General features: G+C 47.9%; 1 protein-coding gene across 2 annotated transcripts in view; it reads right to left on the reverse strand.

The window, feature by feature from the left end:
• Positions 1-683: 683 nt before the first annotated feature.
• COX10 (cytochrome c oxidase assembly factor heme A:farnesyltransferase COX10) overlaps positions 684-25,130 on the reverse strand; it is a 110,937-nt gene continuing 86,490 nt past the window's right edge. The window contains exons 6-8 of one of the 2 annotated variants that reach the window (XM_074607395.1): positions 18,519-18,751; positions 3,379-3,855; positions 684-3,267 (exon numbers count right to left, since the gene is read on the reverse strand). In XM_074607395.1, the coding sequence (XP_074463496.1) occupies positions 3,413-3,855; positions 18,519-18,751 (676 nt within the window). In that variant the 3' untranslated portion in view covers positions 684-3,267; positions 3,379-3,412. Of the gene's footprint in view, positions 3,856-18,518; positions 18,752-25,130 lie in introns of both variants that reach the window. The other variant, XM_074607394.1, reaches the window with a different exon arrangement.

The raw sequence follows: 25,130 nt of genomic DNA on the forward strand, positions 1-25,130 counted from the left end.
GAAAGCTGGGGAGGGACTCTGGATCAGGGAGGGGAGCCATGGGACGAGGGGGAATGGTTTTAAACTGGAAGAGGGGAGATTTAGATGAGATCTGAGGAAGAAATTGTTTGCTTGAGGGTGGTGAGCCCCTGGGCCAGGTTGCCCAGAGAAGCTGTGGCTGCCCCATCCCTGGAGGGGTTCAAGGCCAGGCTGACGGGGCTTGGAGCAACCTGGGCTGGTGGGAGGTGTCCCTGCCCAGGGCAGGGGGTGGCACTGGGTGGGCTTTACGGTCCCTTTCAACCCGAATCATTCTATGACTCTATGACAAACAACCTATATTCAAGTTCTCCAAATGGGACAAGGCAAAAAACATTGCGATTGTACACAGGATTCAGGTTCAGATTCCAGCCTGACGCTGGCACAGCCCAGGACTGAGATGCAGGAACTCCAGGCACTGCCCCAGGTGTGCAAAGCGGCCACCGCCAGACACTCTCATGCTCCTCAACTGCCTCCTTCCCTGCAGAATTTAGGCAGCAAGAAATATCAGCAGTGCTGGAGCGGGGATGGCTGACATTAATCCTCCACGTAGGGTCACAGGGACCACAAACACCTACAGACGGTTCAGTATTTTTTTCATTTCCACAGTGGCACCAGCACTGTTGAAAAGGACACCCGAGAGCAGATACTGTACTACCCATCGGTAACCAAGATTTCAGTTTGGCAATGTTTTTATTTTCAAAGCACACGCGACAGCAAAAATTCCTAAAGGCAGTAAAATGACGGCAGATGACATCAGCCATACCTGATACATGGCCACTTTGGAGCACAGCAGAGAACGCTTTCTAGGTGAAAAAAGCCTCCCCTTTTTTTTTTTTCAATTGAAAAACTAAGGTATTTCTTACCTTCAAATCCCAGATCCACTCATTGTAAAACCATGTTCTCTCCCCAGGCCAGCCCAACTGGGTGTGGAGATGTTGGTGCAACTCTGTGACCTGCATTTTGCAGACACTCAGCGATGATTATAAAGCTCCTGTCTGGCCCTAAAACCCGTGAACGTTACACATTTTGGCCCAAGAAATGAAGAAGACTGCTCTTCAAAACTCAACCACAGGCATCTCCTGGGGACCTTTAATCAACGTTGAGTTTGTCGGGACAGACCCCGTACTTGCAGGCCATCCCCAAGCCTGGCTTCGGAGAAAACCACAATCCTCCTGCTTCAGCATCACTTTCTGCCTCTGGGAGCAAAACCTGTGGTTTGCGCGCGCCATCTGCTCTTTTCAGGTTCCTCTCCCAGCTAAAGGTTGACCAAATTCTTCGGTTTTCCACAAACCCTTTCTACTCACATGCCAACTTACTTTCAGCGTCCTTTTTGCACAATAAACCCCTATTTCGCAAGCTGTCCTTGCTCTTGCAGCGATCAAGAGGAATATTGTTGCTGCGAGAAATGCCACAAAACCACCACATACCTTTGCAATTAACTGAGCTGTCCCGGAGTTCCGATCACAAGCGAATTGTTTAAAACAGATTTTGAGCATTCACATATTTTTTTTTTTTTTGTACAGTACGCACTTTATTGCAGAGAAGACCGGATGCATTTTTAAAACAAACTGAGGAGTCGCACAGTTTCCAGACATTTCTACAAAGTGTTGCCCGCAGTAACCCGAGTACAACGGAGTCCGTCAGACCAAGAGTCAGAGGGAACCCAATCCTGTCATCTGCAATCACTCGAGAGACTCCGAAAATCTTGCAAACCCGTTATTTAAGCGCCACGTAAAACAGGTGGCTCTGCTCTGGCGAGCGCCTCCGCCCGCAGAACAGAGGTTAACCGTGTCACTCCTGATTTACACCGGCGGAACTGGGACCAGAAGTTGGGCTCGTAGCATGAAAGCAGCCAGCGAAGGTTTTATGTCGGCGTGATACGCACGTGGTGGCAGATTTGTGACGTTTCCTGAAGGGCTTTATCCGGGCTGAGAGCAGAGCCAGCGTCTCCCGTTTCAGGTGTGACTCCCTCTTTGGATCGACGCACGGCCGTGCTGCCCAGTCCCTCTCCACGGGGGAAAGAAGTCTTGGCAGGAAAACACATCAAGTCATAACAGGCACTGACTACCACAATAAACCGCAACACAGCCTTCGTCTACCCTGGATGCCGCCCTGTTTGGAAGCATCCCAGCGGGTCCCAGCCAGCCCGGGAAGGCTGCGGGTTAGCCGCAGCCCCGCGGTGGCACGGCAAGCACGTTAGACTGGGGCTAGAAATGTTCTTCAGCGTATCAGTGAACAAAGATAATGCATTTTCCCAGTGGGACCATCCACAGTAATTGCTTTTGAGAGAGGCTGGCTGCATCAGGAATTTGAACGTTATAATAGGAGAGAAAAATCCCAAACTTGTTTTGTTCTGTAAAATTTGTTTCCTTAACCAATTACGTAGCCCAAAAGCGAGGTGCCTTGTCTCGGAGCCACCCCAGTGTGATATTAAATACTGATCAAACTCTTGATGCAAGTCCAGAGCTCGCCTGAGGACGCTGGCACTGAGTGGGCTGGCACAAGCCACGTCAGCGTAGAAAAGCCTTAAAACTACCAGGCTCTGGGATGTGGTTCTCGCCTCCCACACCTCTTCAAAGCTTTGCTGACACCAAAGAGGAACGGCAATTTTTACCAGCTGAAGATCTGACACACGGGGCTCAAAGCCTAACGACGGAAAACCACCCGGGAGTCGGAAATTCCCCGGGATGGATGTAGGGCAGAATGGCTCAGAGCGTGTTCAAGGTACGTGGTAGAGGAGAGCCGTTCATCTGGAGGCTGTTTAACTGCTGGTGTGTAGCGTGCTGAAAGACAGTCTGCTGTACTCCTTTAGCATTGCGCCAGCTGTATGAAAGCTAAAAAATCTACCGAGGTGAAACGGGAGCCTTGGGAAAAGTAACTGATTGGAAAAAACCTCAGAAATTGAAGGCTTCTGCATAATAACAGAGCAGGGACGGCACGGATCGAGACAAGAGTTCACCCAACCCACCACGTGCCTCAAAGCTTAATTTGGAAAGGATGCTTGGGGAGCAGGGGTGATAAATCATTCATCTGTCGCTTCCCGACGGCGTGGCCAAGGCTGGCAGTGCTGGCGGTCAGTAAGTGTGCGCATGAGAACTGAAAACCTACCCACACGGTGAGAGCCACGACTCACGGAGACTTTAGAAGGCCACCCCGAAGTGATGTGCTTCTGACATAGGCTAAATTTGAATCCGTGATGAGTGAGTGAGCCTAAGGGCCGTGAATGCTTTAAGCTCTCGTGTCTATTCCCTTTCAGAAGAAAATAGAAAATTATCGCATGAAGTGGTCGCTAGGCACAAATGATTCTTCTTCAAACACATCCCCACAGGTTTCCCCCTTGTAATTACTAAAATATACTACCTGATGTGTCACGAGGACGACAAGCAATTGACATTTAAGGCAATCTGATTTCCACAGCCCTCCCATGATCTCCACCGAGCAGATCGCCTTTGTCTTCCTTGTCTAGGAGCGACTTCTTGCACGTGAACATGACAAGCAGCAGCATCGGCAAATGCCACAGGCTGCAGAAGAAGAGCTTCCTGGAGCTGCTGCGATCCGCGTCCCTGTAGAACCGAAAGGCGAGGTAGGAGATGTAGAGGTTGATAGGGAGCGAAACGACGGGGAATGTCCACGTGGTCATGTCGAGAACAGGAGCCAGGGTTGAGAGTCCAATTAAGGCCAAGCAGTGACGCAGAGCCACCCGCCTGCAGAGCCCGGGGTGGGTGACGGACATCATACAGTAGCCTCCGCGGGAGTAATCTTCCCGCAGACCCCAGCTCAGGGCGTTGAAGTGAGGGAACTGCCAGGAATAGAGGATTCCTCCCAACAGCAATGCACCTGCAGCGGGAGAGAGAAGGAAACGCGCATTAGAGGGGCCACCGCGAGAAGTGCTACGTTAAAGACCGCAGCGGATTCGGGCTGTATTTGCACAAGAGCAGCGCTACGAACCTGCCCCACGGCGCCGTGCAGGAGCCGAGGCGCGCTCTGTAAGGTAAGGCACGCTTTGCTTTTAACGGCATTTACACGGGGCTGCGCGCGGTGGCTCTTCTGTTTTTCGAGCACTTAATTTGAAAAGCATTTCAACAAGTCACTTCCTCCTAACGAACCATCGCTAATTGGTTTCTGCACCACTTTCAGTCTCTACCTGAGGGAAGATTGATGGAAATGAAGCAAAGTTGGGCAAGAGGCTGTTTTCCTGGGAGCCTCTGGCTTCTGCTCCCGGGTTCTTGAGTTGGAGCATCCAGAGAAGAAGAAAGCTGGTGGCAGAGCAGTGTCACACCGAGCAGGAACAGGGAGCCTGCTCAACGAGAGCAGAAAAGGAGGATAAGCTGCTTCCTCCTGAGAACGGGGAAAACACCAGCAGCCCGGGAGCCAGGAGCACGGCTGAGCTTTCTGTTTGCCCACTGCGAGAAGGAATGGAGCCGCTCCCGGCACGGGAGCCCCTCCATCACGGACCTCGGGCAGGCGGCAGAACTGGCAGAAGCTACTAATGAAGCGACAGAAGATGGAGAACTTTATATTCCTTCAAACCAATCGTAGGAACTTCTAAATAGTTTGACCAAGCAACTCTGTTCACGGCAATCAGCTACTTTTACCTTTAAAAAGGCGCTATGGCAGCACCGTGTTTTTCACAGCTATCCTCAGGACCCGGCACGGGGCTTATCGAGGCAGAAGCAGCTCATGTGCCGATTTCAGCGAGCTTCAAGGAGGCCCTCAGACTAAACTCCCTTCACTAATTTTGTCTGAAGACACAAAAAATCCCCCAAGGCTGTTGCACATTATGAACATTCCTGGATTTTCCTTTTGTTCCCCCAGCTCCCAAACACTCCACTCCGGCATTAACACTTTCTTTGCATCTCCCTGCCTTCATGAGCTCCTTCTCTATGGAAATTACTTCTCAGTTGGAGCCATGAGTCTATCATTTTCTTAACGACTTGATAGAAACAGAAAGAGCAACACTTATCTGCGCACGTGTTAATGTATTTAAATTCTTCCCCAAATGTTCGCTTCTTCCCCAGCGACTGCTTGGGCTCTAACAAAGACCTTGTCACTGTCTCCTTCATGGTTCACGTCTTCTCCCCATCTGTTCCTTGGGCTGTGCATGTCCAGTTCGTGTCTTAAACAGCTACCATACGCTGGTGTTGACATGCAAATAATAATAATGATAATCTAAATTTGCAAAAGAGACCTTTCTTTTGCCCTACCTTATCGAGCGATGAAGGAACAACCCATTAGACTTAATGCGGGTTTCCCGTTGCCTATAAGGTCCGGTAGTGGTATAAAAGACCCATCTCATCACTTACTACAATGAGTAACAAACAGCCCATCAGGGAAGTATGTGCCTCTGAACGTTGATTACATTAAGGATGGAGATAGATCCTCATATATTGGACGTGCAGCTTTCAGACCAACTTTGCTAGGCATCGCAGGTGATTGCCTGGACTACCCCCAAAACACTTGCAAATCCTGCCAGTCGATCCTCCCAAAGTCGACTTTCAGGGTGCGGATGCTTCAGGTGTAAGCACCTTCTCTAAAGTGGAACCTTTTAAGACGGTTGAAAATGGTGCACCCCAAAATTACCATGAATTTCAGAAAATCGCGGCAAAAAAATGTAATTTTGTCCCTAACAAAACAGGATTTGATTCGGTTCTGCTGAAACCTAAGGGAGCAGCTCTACTGAAAGAAACTGAAATAAAAGTTAATCAAGCAGCAGTACTCCCTACACCAGGAGAAACAATGGGGGAAAATGGTTTTGGAATATGTCATTCTTTAGCTTTTTCCTATTCTTGTAAAACATATCACCGGAGGCAAGATCCTGAACGCGATAAACCTCAGATAGGAATATTTTTCAAGCTTCCCCTCTGAAGCGCTTTAGAGATATTAGCTTGTCATTTTTCAGAACTTTGGGAAAGGGAAGCTACAATTCTCCGTCAGCCGAGGAGCCGTGAGTAGGTGGAGCCGGGGCCGGGATTCCGAGGCAGAGGCCGTCCCTGCTTCCCACGGCTACGGAGCAGCCGGCTCTTCGTCCCTGCGTTTGGGCTGGAACACGGGCTTTGCTTATTCAATTGTTCAAATGTTGTGTGCAGCCAAGCTCAAAACACACCCTAAACCTCAAACACACAAAAACCTTTCGCAGTTCTCTCTAACTATAACACCATTAAAAGAAAAAAAGTCATCTGGAGAAACTTTTAAACACAAACAGACCAACTAAACTACTCGAGGCTGGATTCCCATTTACAAAGCTCTGGTTTTTACATGCAAGCCTTTGGAATTTAATTACTTTGATTACATTACAACCATTGAGATAATTGATATTTTACAGAGAAGCCGAACAGTAAAACAATTTAATAGCCCATTATGGGGATTTTAACCGACCCCATCTTTTTGTTAAGTTTCCCATGTGCCCTGGACATCCTGTAATTTCCTCTGCCCGGGCTGAGACCGTGAGGTTGTCGGAGATTTTTAAGTGTCACGTCAAGAGCGATGACTCGCAAAGCACAGCACACGGTACGGTACAATTCAGCATCAAATGAGCCCACAGTACGAATCCCGTCCAGCCCGGAGCAGACACTGCAATACTCATAATTACTAGATGAATGCTAACTATGTCATAATTAGGTCAACAATGTTTTTAAGCAATATTACAGCGAGACTAACTCTGGAGAATTACCTGGTTCAAAATAGCGCGGAGTCTACTCTGCTGCTTCCCGACAGTTTGGGAACTCAGTTTAATCAATGCAAATCTCCTTTTTCTCCACCGAGTTTGTAATTTAGCGAAGACCAGAGACGAGGTCGTTCACAGCCGTAACGTGTGGAGCTGGCGGGGGGTTTGGAAAGGCAAAGGCGGGTGTCGGAGCAGAGCCCTGGTCTGCGTTGGCAGCGGGGGACAGCAGCACCCAGGGACACCGCAGCCCTCGGGCTTCTCCACGGCACGTGGAAAACCTGGGCGCAGGCAGACCCGTACGGAATTCTTGCTTTTCCATAAGCATTTATACACCGCAAGACCACAAGCACCCGGCTCGTGGATATCCTAAACTCGTTACCCTTATTTTTGGCCAAATTTTTAACAGCTGCAAGTTTAGCCCATTTGTGACCACTTCCAAACTCTTCACTTCTCCAAGTGCGAGAGCGGGAGAGCTGCGAGCACACGCTTCTAAATCCTGGCACCTCGGCACACGAGTCCTGTTTGATTATGGAAAAATAATGGCGTCTATTTAGTCAAACAGCACCAAGTCTCCAATATTCTTTCGTTCTTGTGTGCAAAACAGGTATAAAATAATTTCTTGTTGAGTTCCTATCGTTTAACCATTTTGTACAAGTTTAAATCATCTCAAAAGTTACAGGATTGCACAGAACCAGGCAGGCGGCCGCAGAGTTAGAGATAAATAACAGATTTTACCGTTCATCATGAATTTGAAGGTTAAGCTATTATTTCTTTTTAAAAATTCTTTTGGAAGTATTTAAATAGCGATAATATATCTTCTTTTTAATAAACAAGAGCAAGCTGAGATTTTTATTTTATTTTAATATCTAAGATAAAGCCAAAATGTCAACCGGCACTGAAGAAGGCAGAAAATGGTTCTTTCTTTCTGTAAATGTATTTTTATCTAGTGAAATACTGAAGCTTTATAAATCGCCCTTTTTCTAAAACAAACAAGACACTAAATTCCACAGTGATTCGGAAACTGCTTGGCAAGACATTTTAAGGTTCAACAAATTTGGGTAAGACTTGGAAATAATCGTGAGACGAGGCTTCCAAATCCAACTAGTGATTCTGGGCTTGCAAACCGTGGTAGCTGACAGTCTAATTTTTAGAATTATGAGAGCAAGAAGCATCCCTCTCTGAAGCTACGCTTTTCACGGTGTCCAGAAGGCCACGTGGTACCTCTGAACTTTGATGAAAATTTCATGCTTTATCCTTTTTAAAGCAATTTATGATGACCTCATTTGCTGGATGGTCCAAATCTCAGGCGAGGGATGAGGCCTTGAGCAACCTGGTCTAGTGAGAGGTGTCCCTGCCCATGGCAGGGGGTTGGAACTAGATGGTCTTTAAGGTCCCTTCTAACCCGAACCATTCTATGATTCTATAATGTCATCCCGATGAGTCCTTGGCCTCTCTGCTAAGAAGAGGACCTAAGAGCAGGGAAGTGGGAGATGGTTTTTAGGGTGCAAGCCCTTGCAGGGTATGAACTCTGCCCACTGGCCAACATGGGGAGAGCAGAGCAGTCGGGGAGCAACACCTTCTTGTCTCATCCACCCTGGGCTTGCATCGGGATCAGTGACCCAGAGACTCCCTCATGGACATCCCCCAAATTACTCACATCCTGTAAAGGATATGGAGTCTGTTCAAGTCTATACACCATCTGCTCAGGAAAGAGTGGGCACATTCAGCTGCTGAGCTCACAGTGCCAACAGAAAGTGGCCCAGGTTGCCCAGAGAAGCTGTGGCTGCCCCATCCCTGGAGGGGTTCAAGGCCAGGTTGGCTGGGGCTTGGAGCAACCTGGGCTGGTGGGAGGTGTCCCTGCCCAGGGCAGGGGGTGGCACTGGGTGGTCTTTACGGTCCCTTCCAACCCGAACCATTCTATGATTCTAAATCATGCTGGTAGCATCGTTGTGAGCAAACAGTTTAATTCACATAAAGCAGCCTGAGGACTGCAAACCTATTTTCTCACCCACTAAAGGGCAGAAGTAATGTCTGGATCCTGCTGGACTGTCTCGTGCTGAGGATGCCACTCTCTTAAGCAGTGATTTGAAATATGCCTCTTTCATGCTGGCAATACCTTTCATCATCAAAGAGCTTCATACATCGTACACTTGGCACATGGCGCAGTAGCGATGATTTCACCCAGAGCTGAATTATTTCAGCTGTCTGCCTTGAACAAGGCACAATAGTTGGGGATGATCCCATTGAAACTCTCCAAGAAATTTTTAAAGGCAAGTTCTTCCAGGGCAGAAAAGGATTTTGAGCTACAAGAGGGCAGAGGCTGGAGCCCAGCGTGCATCGGTGGGAGCACCAGCAGAGTCAGCTGGAGCCCAAGCAGCCCGGGCAGGCGGATGAACGTGGCCCTGTCTGCACAAGTCAAGGCAAACCTCTCCGAGGTTATCTCCAGCGACCGCTGCATCGACATCGTGCTCCTGAAAACACACCGGGGATGAACAACTTATTATTTCTTCTTATCCTTCTCATTGTTCTTCAGACAACACACAGTGCCTGCCCTCTGCATAGTGTTCTGCAAACCTCTGGTATCACTTTCAAGCTCTGGACAGGACAGACGTTATTTACTTAACCAATAAAACAAAAAAAAAAAAAAAGGAAGGGGGAGCTGATCTGTAGCATCGATTCAAGAACGGACTCGCTCCTTCCGTCTTTGCTTTGGTGCTGCATATGTACGACTGGGAAGTGGCCAACCAGGCATTAAAATAAACATGGAATGGTTAAAATATCAGCTCCAAAACAGATGTTGAAATCTTACTGCATTTCCCAAAGCTGGTGTTTACTGCCTTGGCAACCTAAGAATGCTGTTTTGCTTAAAGCACAATTTTAGTAATTCTTCTGCCTTGAATAATGTGAAGGAATTTTAAAATTATTTCCAGACCTTGGTAGCTCCCTGACTTCTTAGAGGAAAGCACCGGCCTTTTGTCTTTAGGAAACTGGTCTGAGTTTGGCTGCTGTCAGGAGGGAAGGCTTTGGTAGTCGAAGCTCGGCCTTTTAACGGATCGTAGCCAGGAAACAACCACACACCGCATTTCCTTGATAGCACACAACTGGCTCTCCTCCCTTCAAAGATGTTGAACAAATTACTGCTCTTTAATCCAGACAAGGTGGATTAGAGCTCAGAGGCTTGACTTGGACCAGCTGGATCCACCTGCTTGGGAGCAACCGCGCTGTCTCAGACCGCCTTTTTCACCTTTTCTACAGGAAATTTAACAGAACCAGTCCAAAACTCTGTTAACTGTGATCCCGCGTGATTTTTACAGGACGTTACGCTCGCAGGGACCGTACTGGATACATCCCAAAAGCTTTTATTTTCTCTCTTTTCTTTTGCGCTCGTTCACAACAAGTTTAACACGGTGGCCTTCCCCGGCGATTTCTAACCATGCAGCAATTATGGGGGTAAAGAAAGATTTTGAAGCCTCGTCAAAGCCTTGCTGCCCATTGCAGGTTCAATGGAATATTAAACACCCAAAGATTATTTGGAGGGGTCGGTACAAATATTCCGAGTGGGTTGGAGAGTCGCGTCCCTAACACAGCTGTACCGTCCTGGTTGATTAAGCTGGCGGAGGCATTTTCTGGCTGTGAAGGTGACTTGGAAGTTGTGATAATTACTGCCCTTCCTTCAGCTTATTTTGGTGATGGAAAATGACGATTAGGGTAAATCAATCAGCCTCCAATTACGAGTGTTCAAGACACTGCCCTGACACAGTCACTCCTGAGGAAAACTGCTACCTACTATTTAACTTTTCCCATTGTCTTAGGGAGTAGAAAAGGGATTAACACCACAAAACTTACATCTCAATTTCTGATTATGAAGCCTCCTCAAACACAAAGGACTTCGGGAATTGCCTAGTCATGAACTTTAACCCAACCAATTTAATTCCCCCCTATTCTACCGCCGTGGCATTTCCCATATTAGCACCACCCCAAGACAACAACCGCCGCTTCTGCTTCCATTGGGAAACAAAAGCAGATGCTACTGCTTGTGTCGGATGCCACGCAAGCGGCCTTGAGAAGGAAAATAGGAAAAATATCACTTCTAAAGCCGTGCACAAGGTCTCCGGGCCGCAAACAATGGTCCTGACTGTCAGTGCGGGCACGTACAGCCCCGCGCACGGCCCTGATTGTGAGCCTTCAAGGTTACACGGTCGTGTAAAGGAAGGGCGAGGAGGAAAACACTGGAGAACTCAAAAGCTTCATGGTCATGGGTTTCAATAGCTGTTTCTTTTGAAGGCCGGCACAAAAGGCTTGTGGGACAGGAGCGTCGCGGGGCTGCGATAGACTTCTCCGGGCAGCACACAAAGGGAAGGGGATGTTGGCCGTGTGTACGGCTTGTCTGCAGAACAAAAGGACGATCCTCGGTGTCCACCAGGAATGGGAAATGAAGTTGGCAGTGGGGTTTTGCACCTCGAGGGAGCGTTCCTGGCCACTGCCTTCCACAGGAGGCAACCAGACGCCCTCAGGTACGCTCGCCATGGGGAGAGAAGCTGCGTGCGTACGGGGTAGACACGGGCATGCACACTTCTTGCACGACACACGACAGGTTATTACAGCCGAAAGCCTCACAGGGAAACACCTCTCATTATATAGGCAAAGTTGAGAAAAGCACCACCGCCGTACAGAATTCATCTTAGCTAAGCCCAGCAACGTATGCCATAAAAAAAGCGAGCCTGTTGGGTAAGATGAAAATATGGTCTTTGCACAGACCATTCGTTCTGCGCTAATCTCTTTAGGAAGCATTTGCCGAAGGGCCAGACTCAGTGGAGGACTGAAAACCTGCAGAGCCACACAGGGGCTCCTCGTCACCCTGTGTCACACACCAGGACATCGGTGCTTCTCCCATGGGCATTATGTCACACACTGGGACATCGGTGCTTCTCCTACAGGTGTTGTGTCACACACCAGGACATCGGTGTTTCTCCCATGGGCGTTGTATCACACACTGGGACATCCGTGCTTCTCCCATGGGCGTTGTATCACACACTGGGACATCCGTGCTTCTCCCACGGGCGTTGTGTCACACACTGGGACATCCGTGCTTCTCCTACAGGTGTTGTGTCACGCGCTGGGACATCCGTCCTTCTCCCATGGGTGTTGTGTCACACACCAGGACATCACGCCTTCTCCCGCAGGCATTGTGTCACACACCAGGACATTGGTCCTTCTCCCATGGGTGTTGTGTCACACACCAGGACATTGGTCCTTCTCCCACAGGCATTGTGTCACACACCAGGACATTGGTCCTTCTCCCGCAGGCATTGTGTCACACACCAGGACATTGGTCCTTCTCCCACAGGCATTGTGTCACACACCAGGACATTGGTCCTTCTCCCGCAGGCATTGTGTCACACACCAGGACATTGGTCCTTCTCCCGCAGGCATTGTGTCACACACCAGGACATTGGTCCTTCTCCCACAGGCATTGTGTCACACACCAGGACATTGGTCCTTCTCCCATGGGTGTTTGTGTCACACACTGGGACGTTGGTCCTTCTCCTGCAGGTCTCCTGCAGGTACTGTGTCACACACCTGGGGCACATGTCCTCCTGTGCCCCATGAGCCGTGCGTGGGGCAGAGAACCGGCAAAGGGCACGTTGCCTCTGAATTCGTGGAGCTGGTCCCCCAAGGTGTCCCAGCAGTGAAACTGCCATTTCTTTTGTCTCTTGTGAAGATGGAAAGGGGGGAAAAAACCCAGCCCACTGGCTTTTGTCCTAAATTCAGACCAGCTGCTTACTACTATTGTCCCTCTGCCTCGGTTTTTACAGTCTTTACCCCCACAAAGCACACTCCTGGGCCAATTCTCATATGTCAGTGACATGAATACCTCCGTTTCCTCTGGAACAGGCCACAAATTCTGTCGTCTTTCATCCGAGAAGTGAAAAGCATCCGAAAAGCTGAGTTTCCTAGCGGGAGTTGATAGTCGGAGCCTCCTCTGCTCCCACGGCGGGACGCGGATCTGCCCGGCTTTGGGGGGCGGCTGGATCTCAGACCCGCTCCCACATGAGGGGGCGTTGGAAGCTCCCAGTGCTTAACTGGAAGGGACACAAAGATCTCCCAGCTTATTTTGCAGGCAATTAAGCTGTTGCTTTGCTCTCCCTCCTCCCGGCAGCCAAGCGCTACACCAGGGAAGGTATGAGAGACCCCAGCCATTGACAGGTCGGGGGCAGCCCCCCCTCGCCCCTATTCTCTTTTTTTTTTGTTGTTACTGAAACCATCCATCTGCCAAATGTCACTAGCTGATAAGAGCTGCCCGTTTTTAAATCCCCATTTGTAAATAGATGTTGGCTGACATAATTAATGTCTACCATACAACACAATTTGAATTACAAAGTAAAGGCAATTTAAAAATCAGCCTCCACATGATTACAATTGATACTCAGTCTATAAATTCCATAGCCCCAGGAATTATTTAAATTTCGGAAAATGAATGAAAATCAGTACAAGATGTCTTTCGGGAAAGCGAGACCAGAAGTGGAGCATCTGAGATAAACTAAATAGTCTCTTGAGATAAACATTCTTTGGTGCAGTAATACCTATGGCTCCAGGCCACCGTGGGTCTGTAATGTCTGCTCCGTCAGGGCTCTTATCTGCTGTGCCACTGCCACCTACTCAGAATAAATCCCCTTAACTGATAAGCACATTATGTTGAGGACCCCTGCTTGTCACTTCCATCTAACTGGGTGGTTTATCTGAACGCCGCCGCACTGGATGGCTCCGCTCTAAGACACCGATACCGCGCGCCGGCTGGGATGGAGCCTTCAGAGCAGAAGTACAAAATGTATAAGGCAAAATATGGGTTACGGCACTGGGAAATGTTTACCCCAGATTCCGTTCCTCCGCTACTGAGAAACAACAAGTTTAAATGGACAACAAACATTTCTAACAAGCAAGCTGCGGAGTTAGTCTGGGGAGAAAGACCAGCAACACAAGAGTAATTTAAAGCACGTATAAGGTCGTGCCTCTCGCACGCCGAAATAAATAGTTCTGGAACTTCCTAAAGACGCCTGTACACGGGCTCAGCATCAGCGGGGCACAGCCGGGGATCCCGCGCGTGGGTCCTGTGTAGGAGGAGGATCCAGCACCCAACAGGACGCTGCTGAACTTTGCCTCCTTCTCCTGGCTTTGTGCTATTTTAAGGCTTTAAGTGAATTTCGTATTTTCCTTTGTAAAAATAATTTGAGGGCGTCTAGGTTTACTAGAAAAACCAATCTCTTTGGAAATAAACAGCACCACAAAGGAGCAGTGAAATCCGCTTTCAAGGAAGCAAACGTGTTACTGCAAATCACGGGCCGGCGGTTAAGTTCTGCATAAATACAGCAGATACGTGGCAGCGATAGCCACGTGATAAATTACATTTATCACACACCTTTGACCATCTCACCTGCACTTGGCTCCCCCAGCGAGGAAATGTTAACATTCCCGATCTTTCATCAGTTTCAAACAGCTGCCATTAAAAAAAAAAAACACCGCACAACCCCCCCCCTCCCCGCCCCAAACCCACAACAAAGAGTTCCACATCTTCCCAGAGATAAGGTTATCTTTCTCTTTTGAAATGTGAGGTTTTCCCTAAATTACGTTGGCACAAAACCTAGGGTTGGGGGCAGGATGTTCAATCAGGCTTAAGAGCATATAATTAAAGTTACTTAGCAGGGACAGAAATGGAAGCATCGCTGGGAATCGCCGTAAGATCTGCAAAAGATAGTGCAGTGTCAGAAATACCAGCAAGCGGCAAAGAGTCCAGTTGGAGGTCCGTGCCAAGTGGTGTTCCCCAGGGGTCAGTACTGGGTCCAGTCCTCTTCAATATCATAGAATCACAGAATGGTTCAGGTTGGAAGGGACCTTAAAGCCCACCCAGTGCCACCCCCTGCCCTGGGCAGGGACACCTCCCACCAGCCCAGGTTGCTCCAAGCCCCGTCCAGCCTGGCCTTGAACCCCTCCAGGGATGGGGCAGCCACAGCTTCTCTGGGCAACCTGGGCCAGGGGCTCACCGCCCTCACAGCCAAGAATTTCTTCCTCAGATCTCATCTAAATCTCCCCTCTTTCAGTATAAAACCATTACCCCTCATCCAATGGCTCCACTCTGTGATAAAGAGTCCCTCCAATATATTCATCAATGACCTCGATGAAGGGACACGGTGCACCCTCAGTAAATTTGCTGATGACACAAAGCTGGGGGGGGTGGCTGACACAGCAGAAGGCTGTGCCACCATCCAGAGAGACCTGGACAGGCTGGAGAGTTGGGCGGAGAGAAACCTTATGAAATTCAATAAGGGCAAGCGTGGGGCGCTGCACCTGGGGAGGAATAACTCCCTGCACCAGGACAGGTTGGGGGTGACCTGCTGGAGAGCAGCTCGGTGGAAAGAGACCTGGGAGTCCTGGTGGACAACAGGATGACCATGAGCCAGCAATGGGCCCTTATGGCCAAGAAGGCCAACGGCATCCTGGGGGGCATAAAGAAGAGTGTGGCCAGGAGGTCAAGGGAGGTCATCCTCCCCCTCTGCTCGGCCCTGGGGAGGCCACATCTGGAGTGCTGTGTCCAGTGCTGGGCTCCCCGGTTCAAGAGGGACAGGGAACTGCTGGAGAGGGGACACCAAAGGGCTACCAAGAGGATGAGGGGACTGGAACACCTCTCTTGTGAAGAAAGGCTGAGGGATTTGGGTCTCTTCAGGCTGGAAAAAAGACGCCTGAGGGGGGACCTTATCAACGCTTATCAATACTGAAAGGGGGGGTGTCAGGAGGATGGGGCCAGGCTCTTCTCAGTGGTGCCCGGGGACAGGACAAGGGGTAACAGGCACAAATTTGACCATAGGAAGTTCCACCTAAACAGGAGGAGGAACTTCTTTGCTGTTGAGGGTGGCAGAGCCCTGGCACAGGCTGCCCCGAGAGGTGGTGGAGTCTCCGTCTCTGGAGACATCCCAAACCCGCCTGGAGGCGTTCCTGTGCCACCTGCTGTGGGTGACCCTGCTCTGGCAGGGGGTTGGACTGGGTGATCTCCAGAGGGCCCTTCCAACCCCTGCCATTCTGTGAGTCTGCAAAGTGTTTGCATCGCTGGAAAAATAAGGGTCCCAGATTTTTATCTGCAAACATGTGATATTTGTTTCTTGTAATAGAAACTGTCAAGGTATTAAACTTTGCAATAAGAAAGTTATAAATAAAATGAGGATAAATTAAAACAAGGCCGCTCCCATTCTGAGACACTTCGTTATTATCTCTGGAGGAACCTAGGAATCATCTCCAACTCTCTGGAACGACCGAGAGCATCTCGCAGCACGAGCTATGCGCCGGTGATGCTATTGCACTCCGGACGTTATAGAAGGATGCGGCCACGGCTGTCCCAGGGTACCACACACTACGCTGCCGCGCTGGGTTACCCCCGTCAAATGCCAATGAGAGGTAGGTCCACACTCTAAAATATTGCTTTCCCTACAACCAGCAACACGTACAACAATGTGGCTGCTGTGAGAAGATTACAAGGAGAGAAAATCCACAGGAAAATGTAAAACGCAAAAAGCCAGCAGTTAAGTGGTGAGAACTTTCCTTCTCATTAGTTTTCTAACTCCCTTCCTTCACATTCCTCTCTGTTATTGAGTGGAATGATCCTTTTTTTTTTTTTTTTTTTTTTAAACGAGGTGCAAATGCATTTTCACACCTCTACCTAAAACTAGGTGAAGTCTCCAAGCTAATTACACATTATTAATGAGTTCAACAACTGTGGGTAGGCTGGTTAGCGAAGGGGCGCAGGTCTGCGTGTCGCGTATGGACGCACACGGACACACGCTTCTCCTGGCACGGGTCTGATGCTGTCAGGTGCTGAACCCTCTTCTCCTTTGCAATAATAGAACGTTCAACACTCAGAATTATAGTCTACAATGCAATTCTTTTCTTTTATTTCTCTATTTTCTTTTTAAAGGTGTTTTAGGTTTTATTTTGTTTGGTTTTTAACACTGAAATGCACTGAAGTATTACATTCAGGGCACCGTTTTCAGAACTCTCCCCAGGGGTGCTGTATTCCAAAGACCAGTATCAGCTCCATAACATTTTTTTCACCGACACACGCCGGAAGCTGACTGTAGAAAGTTTTAGCTGCCCAGAACACACAACGCAACACCGGGTCACGCACCGGCAACATCATCACGTGCTGGCGAAGTCTGGCTCTGAGCTATCATCTTCCACCGGTGGCACCACTGCCAGAGACTATCCCTTCCACAGCAGAGCTGGCAGAGGGACACGCAACCACATCTCAGGCGCAAATTAGAGAGGAAGAGCTTATTTGGGACAAAGACGGTGCTCCCTGCTGCCCGCCCTGCCTGCCCTACAGGGACAGCTTCGCGCTTTGCGAAATAGGTCTTGAAGAGCAAGTTGCAACTTGACGAATTCAAGACGATGAAAATCAGTGCCAGTTGACTTTAACGTGCCAGGCTTTAGCCGCAGCAGTTTAGCTAAAAATCCGGGGTGACAATTTGAACGGTGACAGCCTCTACAGCAAGGGGTTTTAGTGAGCTCCCCCAGTCCGGTCTGCGCAGGTGAAAACGTGGGCACGTGAGAGTCATCTTCTAGCATCAACTCTGCAAAGAGGTGCCAAAACCTACGCAGAAATCCCTAAACGACGTCAGATCCAAGATCTAGGCAACTGCAGACAGAACGCTACAGTCCTTAAAAATATACATTTTGTGGGTTTAATTCATTGTCTCCTCTTTAGAAATACAGAACTTCTAATGATGTCTGCTATGCACTCCTTAACACGAGACACTCTACATACACACACATACCATTTATAGGTCTAAATATAAAAAAACCCCAAAACTTTCAGAGATGTAAATGTTTGTATAGAAGTACTACACGTGATTAAAAAAAACCACCACAAACCCCTTCCTCCTAGCTCTGGATCAGCTCTGGATCGGAGCACGCGTACACAAAGCCAATTCAGCCTGACTTTTATAGGGAGCGCGCAGCACAAATGAGGAACGGCGTGCTGCCGATTTTGCACAGATCCTGATAATTCCTGCTTAAAAGCCTTGTTGTTGAAAGTATTATTCAAGCCTTAAATATGCCGCGCTGCGGGATGAGTGTGCGCTCAAAACATTCTTAACAGACCTGTTAATTGAACTCCCTGAGTTTCTTCAGAATGTAACTATGTGGAGCCACTTTGATTCTTAAGTTTCTCGCTGGCAGGAAAAACAAGCCCTAATTGTGTCAGAGTTTTGCTGCTGAAGAGATCAGTGTTTTATGAGGGATGTAAAAATGGTTCACAGTTACTAAAATAGAAATCTTCGTTTGCTTTTCAAGGAGAGGGGGAAGGAACATTTATAACTCAGAGTTTAGAAGTGTGCAATTAAGAAATACACCAATAAATTAATCTTCCCAGGGTATTTTCTGGCTTGTGGAAAGACAGTAATAAACACATCTGGGAATTTTCCAGCTGAAAGCTCCTGACTCGTGAGTCAGATCTTACCGGGTATGGTTTTAATCCTGAAATTACATAACATTTTCTTCCATGTGAACCCCAAAGACACTCTTCTCCTTCTAGATTTTTTTTTTAAGATGGCCTAAACACATATTCAATAAGACACGCTCTTTCATCAACTCACGTTTGCCCCTGAAATGCCGCCGTAAGGATGATACGACCATGTCTACTTCTTCAGTCTGTATGGTACCGCACCGTAACAGGCTTTGGCACTGCCAACAGCAGAATATATCTGCTTTCAAAGCAGTATCGAGTCAAAAAAGCATAAAGAATGAGGTTTAATGGCAACCGCTCGCTCAGACGCGCGGGTTTTATACTCACCAGCATCCAGAGTACCGGTGGCCGCGGTCCAGCCCATGACGGGGGGAATGGCGCCGACGACGGCTCCCACCCAGGTGTTGGCGATGCTCATCCTCTTCATGGGCGTGTAACAACACGTGTACAGGAAAATGTTGAAGGCTCCCAGGCCGCCGGTGAGAGGGTTTACCCCCAGCGTCAGCAGGGCGATGCCCGGGACTCCGCAGGAGGCAGCGAAACAGACGGCGAGCAGGGGGCTGCAGGGAGAGCAGAGCCACACACTCAGCCTTCGAGAATTACTGCTGCCCCGCTCCTTTTGCCTCCTCCCAAAAACGGAGACGGCATTTTTTGTTATTTTTCGCTCGCCCAGCCCAAACGTTCCCATCTGACCCCCCATCCTAAGACAAGCCTTTCTAGAAAAGGTAAGCCAGTCCTGCCGCAGACTCGCAATGCCAGGGGCTTCCTACCCTTGGGGTCGCTGCGTTCAACAAATACATTCAACCCAGGCAGGAAAACAGCCCTTATGGAGAACGGGTGCTTCCAGCAGATCTTTCATTTTAATCTTAGCAAATTTTGACCTCTGGAAAAAGCGCCCAGGGTTTAGAATAAACGAGAATGGTTGTAGCTTGTCAGATTTTTAATCGATTGCAATTATCCAATGGGATTCTTTGGCTGACACGCAGCAGGGCTAGACACAAAATTAGGAAGCGTTTATGAGGAGAAGAGTACACTCTATCATTTTGAAACTACATCAGCAGCAATACAGTATTTTTTGGCTTTACTGAAAAAAAGGACGAGTTTTCTACGTTCCCATTTAGCTTCTGCACTGTGCTAAGCAGGGGCAGCACACCAAAGCAATTCTGGCAACAGGCTCGAAATCAAAACTTATTATCTTCTAAGTATGACTGGAATTAACTGAAGATATGTTAGGTTTGGCCAAAAGCAGCAAACAATAAAGATGCAAATTATTCCTGTTGATTTCTACTGCACATCAGCTAGGTGCTCAGGGAAGGTTGGAAATTGCTGTTAAAATCTGTAAGCAAGTGGCTGAAGCTATGTAAAATTCTGCTAATGTATTCCACAATTAACATCCAAATAGGATGAACAAGGTTTTTTTGTTTGGCTACCAAACCCACATTTCACAGGCAGCACTGTGATGCACCCCAAGGAAGCTTTAGTTGTGTTCCCTTGCACCAGGACAACGTAGAACCCTAGAATCGTCGAGGATGGAAGGGACCTTTCAGATCATCGAGCCTGTGGAGGGCTCCAAACCTTCCCCAGCAGCAGGCATCTCCCTCACCACGGATGGGTCCACGTGCTGATGGACCTCAGCTCCTGCCCACCGCTGCTCTTGCAAACATGACTTACTCCGCCCGCAGAGCCAAAAAGTCCTTCCAGCTGAAATATTCTCCAAACGGGATTTATCTTCCCAGTCCAGACCATCGCTTTGAAGAACCAATATGAAAGAAAAAGTATGAACTGCAGCATTCTGGTCCTTCAGTGGGGAGGGTGAACACAGAATCGTAGAATGGTCGAGGTTGGAAGGGACCTTTCAGATCATCGAGTCCAACCATCAACCCGACACTGCCAAAACCCCCACTACCCCATGTCCCTCAGCACCACGTCTGCCCGGCTTTTCAATACCTCCAGGGACGGTGACTCAACCACTGCCCTGGGCAGCCTGTTCCGTGTGTGGAGATCTCTTCCCACACCCTTGTTCGAGGGTGTTTGGTACGATGGAAAGAGAGAACTAAATGCCACTGAGAAATAACGTGGTGTGGGAGACCTCTGGAAGGGAGGAAAACGCCATTAACTCAGTTGCATTTAATAACCCACGTGGCTAAATACACGCTTCCAGTCATCCATATAAGAGCAGAAAATCTGCGTGCTTGCACCAAATGTCTCGGCATGAAGTTTAGCTTTACACGTTTTGTCTAATTGAAAACTATGCAGCCTTTGTATTCTGTGATCACTCTGCCCTCTGGCCAAATCCTTACCCCTAAAATACGTGTCGCAAGCACTGCTCCAAACCTCGTAAGAAAAGCTTTGCTGTTCGGGATGAATTTTATGGGAGTTTTATCAGCAAAAAATCCTACCATTCAAATTTTGATTGTTAAGACCTTTGTTGGACCAATATGGCACAGAGATCCTAAATAACTGCAAGAAGCAAAATGAGCAAACCTCACACTAAAGATCTGCCTTCAATTTAAATTAAATTGACTAAGTCATTTTATCCAGCTTCTCAAAACCATCAACAGATTTTAGGTTATGAAGCGTGCACAGAGCACGTTTACGCTCCCGCATTCCCAGGCTCGGTGTTACTAATACATCAGGAATAGGGGCAGGGCACGTCGTTGCCATCCATTGACAATGAGATGTACAAAATTTGAGAGTGTTTTTGGGAGCTGCACTGTGAAAGGCGCCATACGGTGCTGTGCCCTCTGTATTTGCAGCTCGCGGTGCCCTTTTGCAGAAAGGCAGGAAAACACAATCTGTACCAATAAACTGCCTCGACGCCGACTACAAAACTCCGCAGACGTTGCCCCTCTGTAGTGAAAGCCTGACTGGGTTTGGTTAAACAAATCTATCTTGACTGATTCCTGAATAAAATACAGTCAGACAGTAAACACCAGATTAACACAATACACACTCTGAAGGCGACAAAAGACCAGCTTGACCCGACAAGGCCGGGCTACCCACGTTCGCTCCCGCAGAGCTCGCAGACATAAATGAGGACACAGTTTGACCTAACGCAACGAGCGCTTTTCTCACTAATCAGGAGTGAAGACTCATCTACACGCCTCCAATTCAACTGAACGTTACACACCATGAGCCAGGCAGACACCAGCCCTTCGTGCCTCTCCAGGGAAGGGAAGGCCAAGGCTGGGAGGGCAAAACCCTTCTCCACGGTTGAACCCAGCATCGCGTCTCTCCCACGTCGCTTCCCTGCGGGCACCAGCCCTGACAGCAGCTCTGCGCTGCCTTCCGCATCCAACTGATGGGTTGGAAAAGTACCTTTAAAAAAGGAGGTTTTATCAAAAGGGAAGGGTGAAGTTACCTGACTGAGACCTCCAAAAAAGTTGTTCTGTTCCTCATAGATGAAAACACATTTTTGCTTCTCAGTTTCTTCCTTTTTGCCTCTTTAAAAGGAGGCAGTTTGCTCTGTGTCTGTAATACTCCTGACAATCTCAGGGGACAGTATCAAGTCAACGACGGCTGTTCTTCACAAGCAGTTGAACTATATTACTTTTAGACGTCCCGAAAGTATCGCATTTTCTACTTCTCTCCAGTGTTTCCTTAGCAAACAAGGAACTGTAAAAATCTTCAGGAAGAGTAATTGTCTGACTTACAAGTGCCTGCCCCTAAAACTCCAACTGAGATCAGAAACTCCAACTGTGATCTGATGATTCAGCTTTGTTGTTTCTGCCCCTTAAAATACTATTTGGCACTGCAGCCAGAAATTAGGACCTTGCTTTCTTGGCGAGACATGAGGTAGAGGAGAATTCAATTCATTCTCACGTAAATATGTCATGTTTATAAGGTCTGGGAGAAGTAAAAGCAACTCGCTCATCGGGGAGAAAGAGACTATTTGAGGAAAAGGTAGAGAGATTTCAGTCACTGGTGCAGCTTTTTCTGCTTCAGCGACTCCCAGGATTTTAAGAAGAAAAGACTGACTCTCAGTTTAAATCACAGCAGTTTAAGGGGTATTCTGATTTCTACTAGTTTATGCTTTTCTAGGGACCATTATGCATCTCCACGCTCACATTAGGTCCGTCAAAACTCTGGCATGTGGTGTGAGGCTCATTGAGCTGATGCACGTTCCTTTGCCGGGGCAGCACAGGAGAAGAGGACCCCATTCTGGCGCAGGAGAAGGGCTGGGAGGCTGAGATGTCACTGGAATTGCCCCATCACCTAATGTCCACGCGGTTGCTCCCACCACAGCCTCGTGCCAGCACGCAGTCCAGCGTGCATCACAGGAGCATCGGTCTTGGGTAACCCAACGTCGGGGAATTCTCACGTGGTGGTCAAAAGTGGCTGCGGGGTCTCTGCTGGTTTCCTTCATCCTTAAACCATCCCATGTAGTAAGTGCAGGCTGATGACAGACGCTGGTACTTAAGTCTCAATTCATTTGGGCGTTCACTAAGGGAATCACTCCCATGGGAAAAAAAGGCAATCTTCCCTTGGAAAACTGGCCAAGGAGCTAGCTCAGAAAGCAAACATATTGAGTAAGAAACTAGGTTTTATGATGGATTCTTGGGAGGAGTTGGTTTCAGTGATTTGGCTGATTAAAATCAGACTCTGGAAAAATACTACAAGTGCCAAATGAGTTCTCTTCAAATTTCAACTCTAAAATAACCAGCATGTCACCACATAGGACACCTCCTAAAGGAAAACCCAAAACTGGTCATTCTACCTTGTCCCTCTTCACTGCCTTATTGAGCACGCACATGCCAAAGTCTGGCTAATAATACTGCTAAAAGACATTCACTTTCAACTAAAAGCTTTTGAGAGAACTTCAGCTTCAACAGTGAATCATCAAACCTTTCCTGATCCAAAGAAAACGCGCTGACGCTTCTCTCCCCTAGAGTTCACCCAAGATGGACCTTCCCCAGTCACACTGCACTGAGAGCATCCAAGAGGAGGAGGAGGAGGAGGAAGAGACCCAGGTTTCTCATTCAACTCGGGCTTTTGCTGACGCAGAGGTGTCTGGAGAGATGCTGTGGGTCAGGCTGGGCAGGATGGCTCAAGGACAGCCCAGCGCTGCTGGGGAGGAACGGGAACGCAGGAGGAATCCCAGCTGGGGGATATTCAGGCATCCCTTGCACAGGCGACCACGAGGCACGCACACGGACCCTCACTCACCGTATCGGTCACGGCAACTTTGGACAACGCAGCAGCCTCGTTTAATTCATGGGCGCCAGCATAATCTCCAAATCTAGTGCCACTTGTATAACGATCTTACACACACGTGCATGAAATATATTTATTTAATGGGCTCCAGAGCCATGGATAATAGGACTTATTGACTCACAGCGCTAGTTGGAAAAATTGAGAGGGGAAAACAAATTAAAGCGTTTGCCCATCTATAAAATTAATGTACTATTTTACCTATTTCACAGCAGCATTAGCAAGCTTAATGTCTATAAAGATCAATAGCATCACTACTACACATGCTTTTCTTTGCTGTTTTTGGCTCTTTGGCAAAACATTTTGTGAAGACGACTGTCAAAGTACAGTTAGAACTACAATTTTAAAAAAAAAACACAACAAAACAGTATTAAAAAAGTGGAAAAAGTTTAAAGAAAATTTTGTTTGAAAAGAAAAATCCAGAAGCCAGACAAAATTCCCTCTTAAAACCTATCAATATTTAGAAACATGGAAAATTCCTGTATCAGCATCTAATGCTTCGACCTATCTCTGTGAATATATTGACACAGAAATACAGACACAAAGCCCATCTGAATCCTGAATAGGCGCATTCATGCCATCGGCAGTCGTATGCAATTCATGTTCAGATCTTATGTAAACACATAAGAAACTTAATTTGTGACCTTGTGTTAATGGGAAATTGGGCACGCAAAATATATTTACATAAAAGCATAAGCCTGACTGTAAGTGCCCATTTAAGACTGCCTGCATATTTCTTTCAGGTGAAGCATAAGTGCTTATATTTGAAAATTAGATTCAAAGCCTAACACAAAAGGTAATAAAACGATTTCTGTCTTCTCCCTGTCTGTCAAAAACCTTTTATAGACACATCACCCGCTTCTAAAAGAGCAAACTAAAAAAAAAAACCAAACCCAAACCAACAATGCTCTCTTGTTTTGCTGCAGCGTGCATAGAATACCTTAAGGGACTGAAACATTCCAATTCCTGGTTGGTCGTTAGATCTTATTATTATTGACAACTGTCCCTAGAGCCACGAGGCCAGGCATCGGTTCCACCAAACGCAGGATGACGATGTGAAATAAGCAGGATGGGGCTGGTGAAGGGCACTTTATAGAGTCACCTCCACACCCGAACGAAGCCAGGATGCGCATCCTCGCCTGCCTCAGCCTGCGACTTTAATAACGGCAAACACTCTCCACAGACCATACCCTTAAATTGCAATTTTACTTATTTTTTGAGGAGGCAAAAACTGATTTGGGTTCTATCCGGTGCGTTTTCTGTTTCATTTAAGACACAGGTTCAGCAAGGCCGCCACGCTTCCTCCCCTCCCTCGTTTGCTGCCGCTGCCCGCAGGAACGGCCCGAAATTATCCCTGACTTCAGCATCTTCCACGGTGGCAGGTAAACGGTGCCGAAGACAACAAAGGTGAGATTGATGGCTCAGATTAATCTCAATATTGCTACTCCGGGCGCAAATTCTATCTGCATATAGTGTCAAAACAATTTGTTGTAATAAGAAGAGGAAGAGCCTGAACCAGCCTCATGTGCAGACGGGCTGAAAATGCCGGGAGCTCAGAAGAAGGTATTTGGCAGACAAAGAATACAAGTGTGATTCTCATTTCTGCAACTGCATTTCACCATCACGGGCTGAGATACGAGTCCAGTGCATGAGCGCTGTTCCAAAGCCATAATTAAAATCAGATTTCAGGAGTAAGCATCATAAGTTGCTTATTATTTCTGGAATCTG

This window comes from Larus michahellis, chromosome 14 (genome assembly GCF_964199755.1).
Source record: "Larus michahellis chromosome 14, bLarMic1.1, whole genome shotgun sequence".
NCBI classification, from domain to species: domain Eukaryota; kingdom Metazoa; phylum Chordata; class Aves; order Charadriiformes; family Laridae; genus Larus; species Larus michahellis.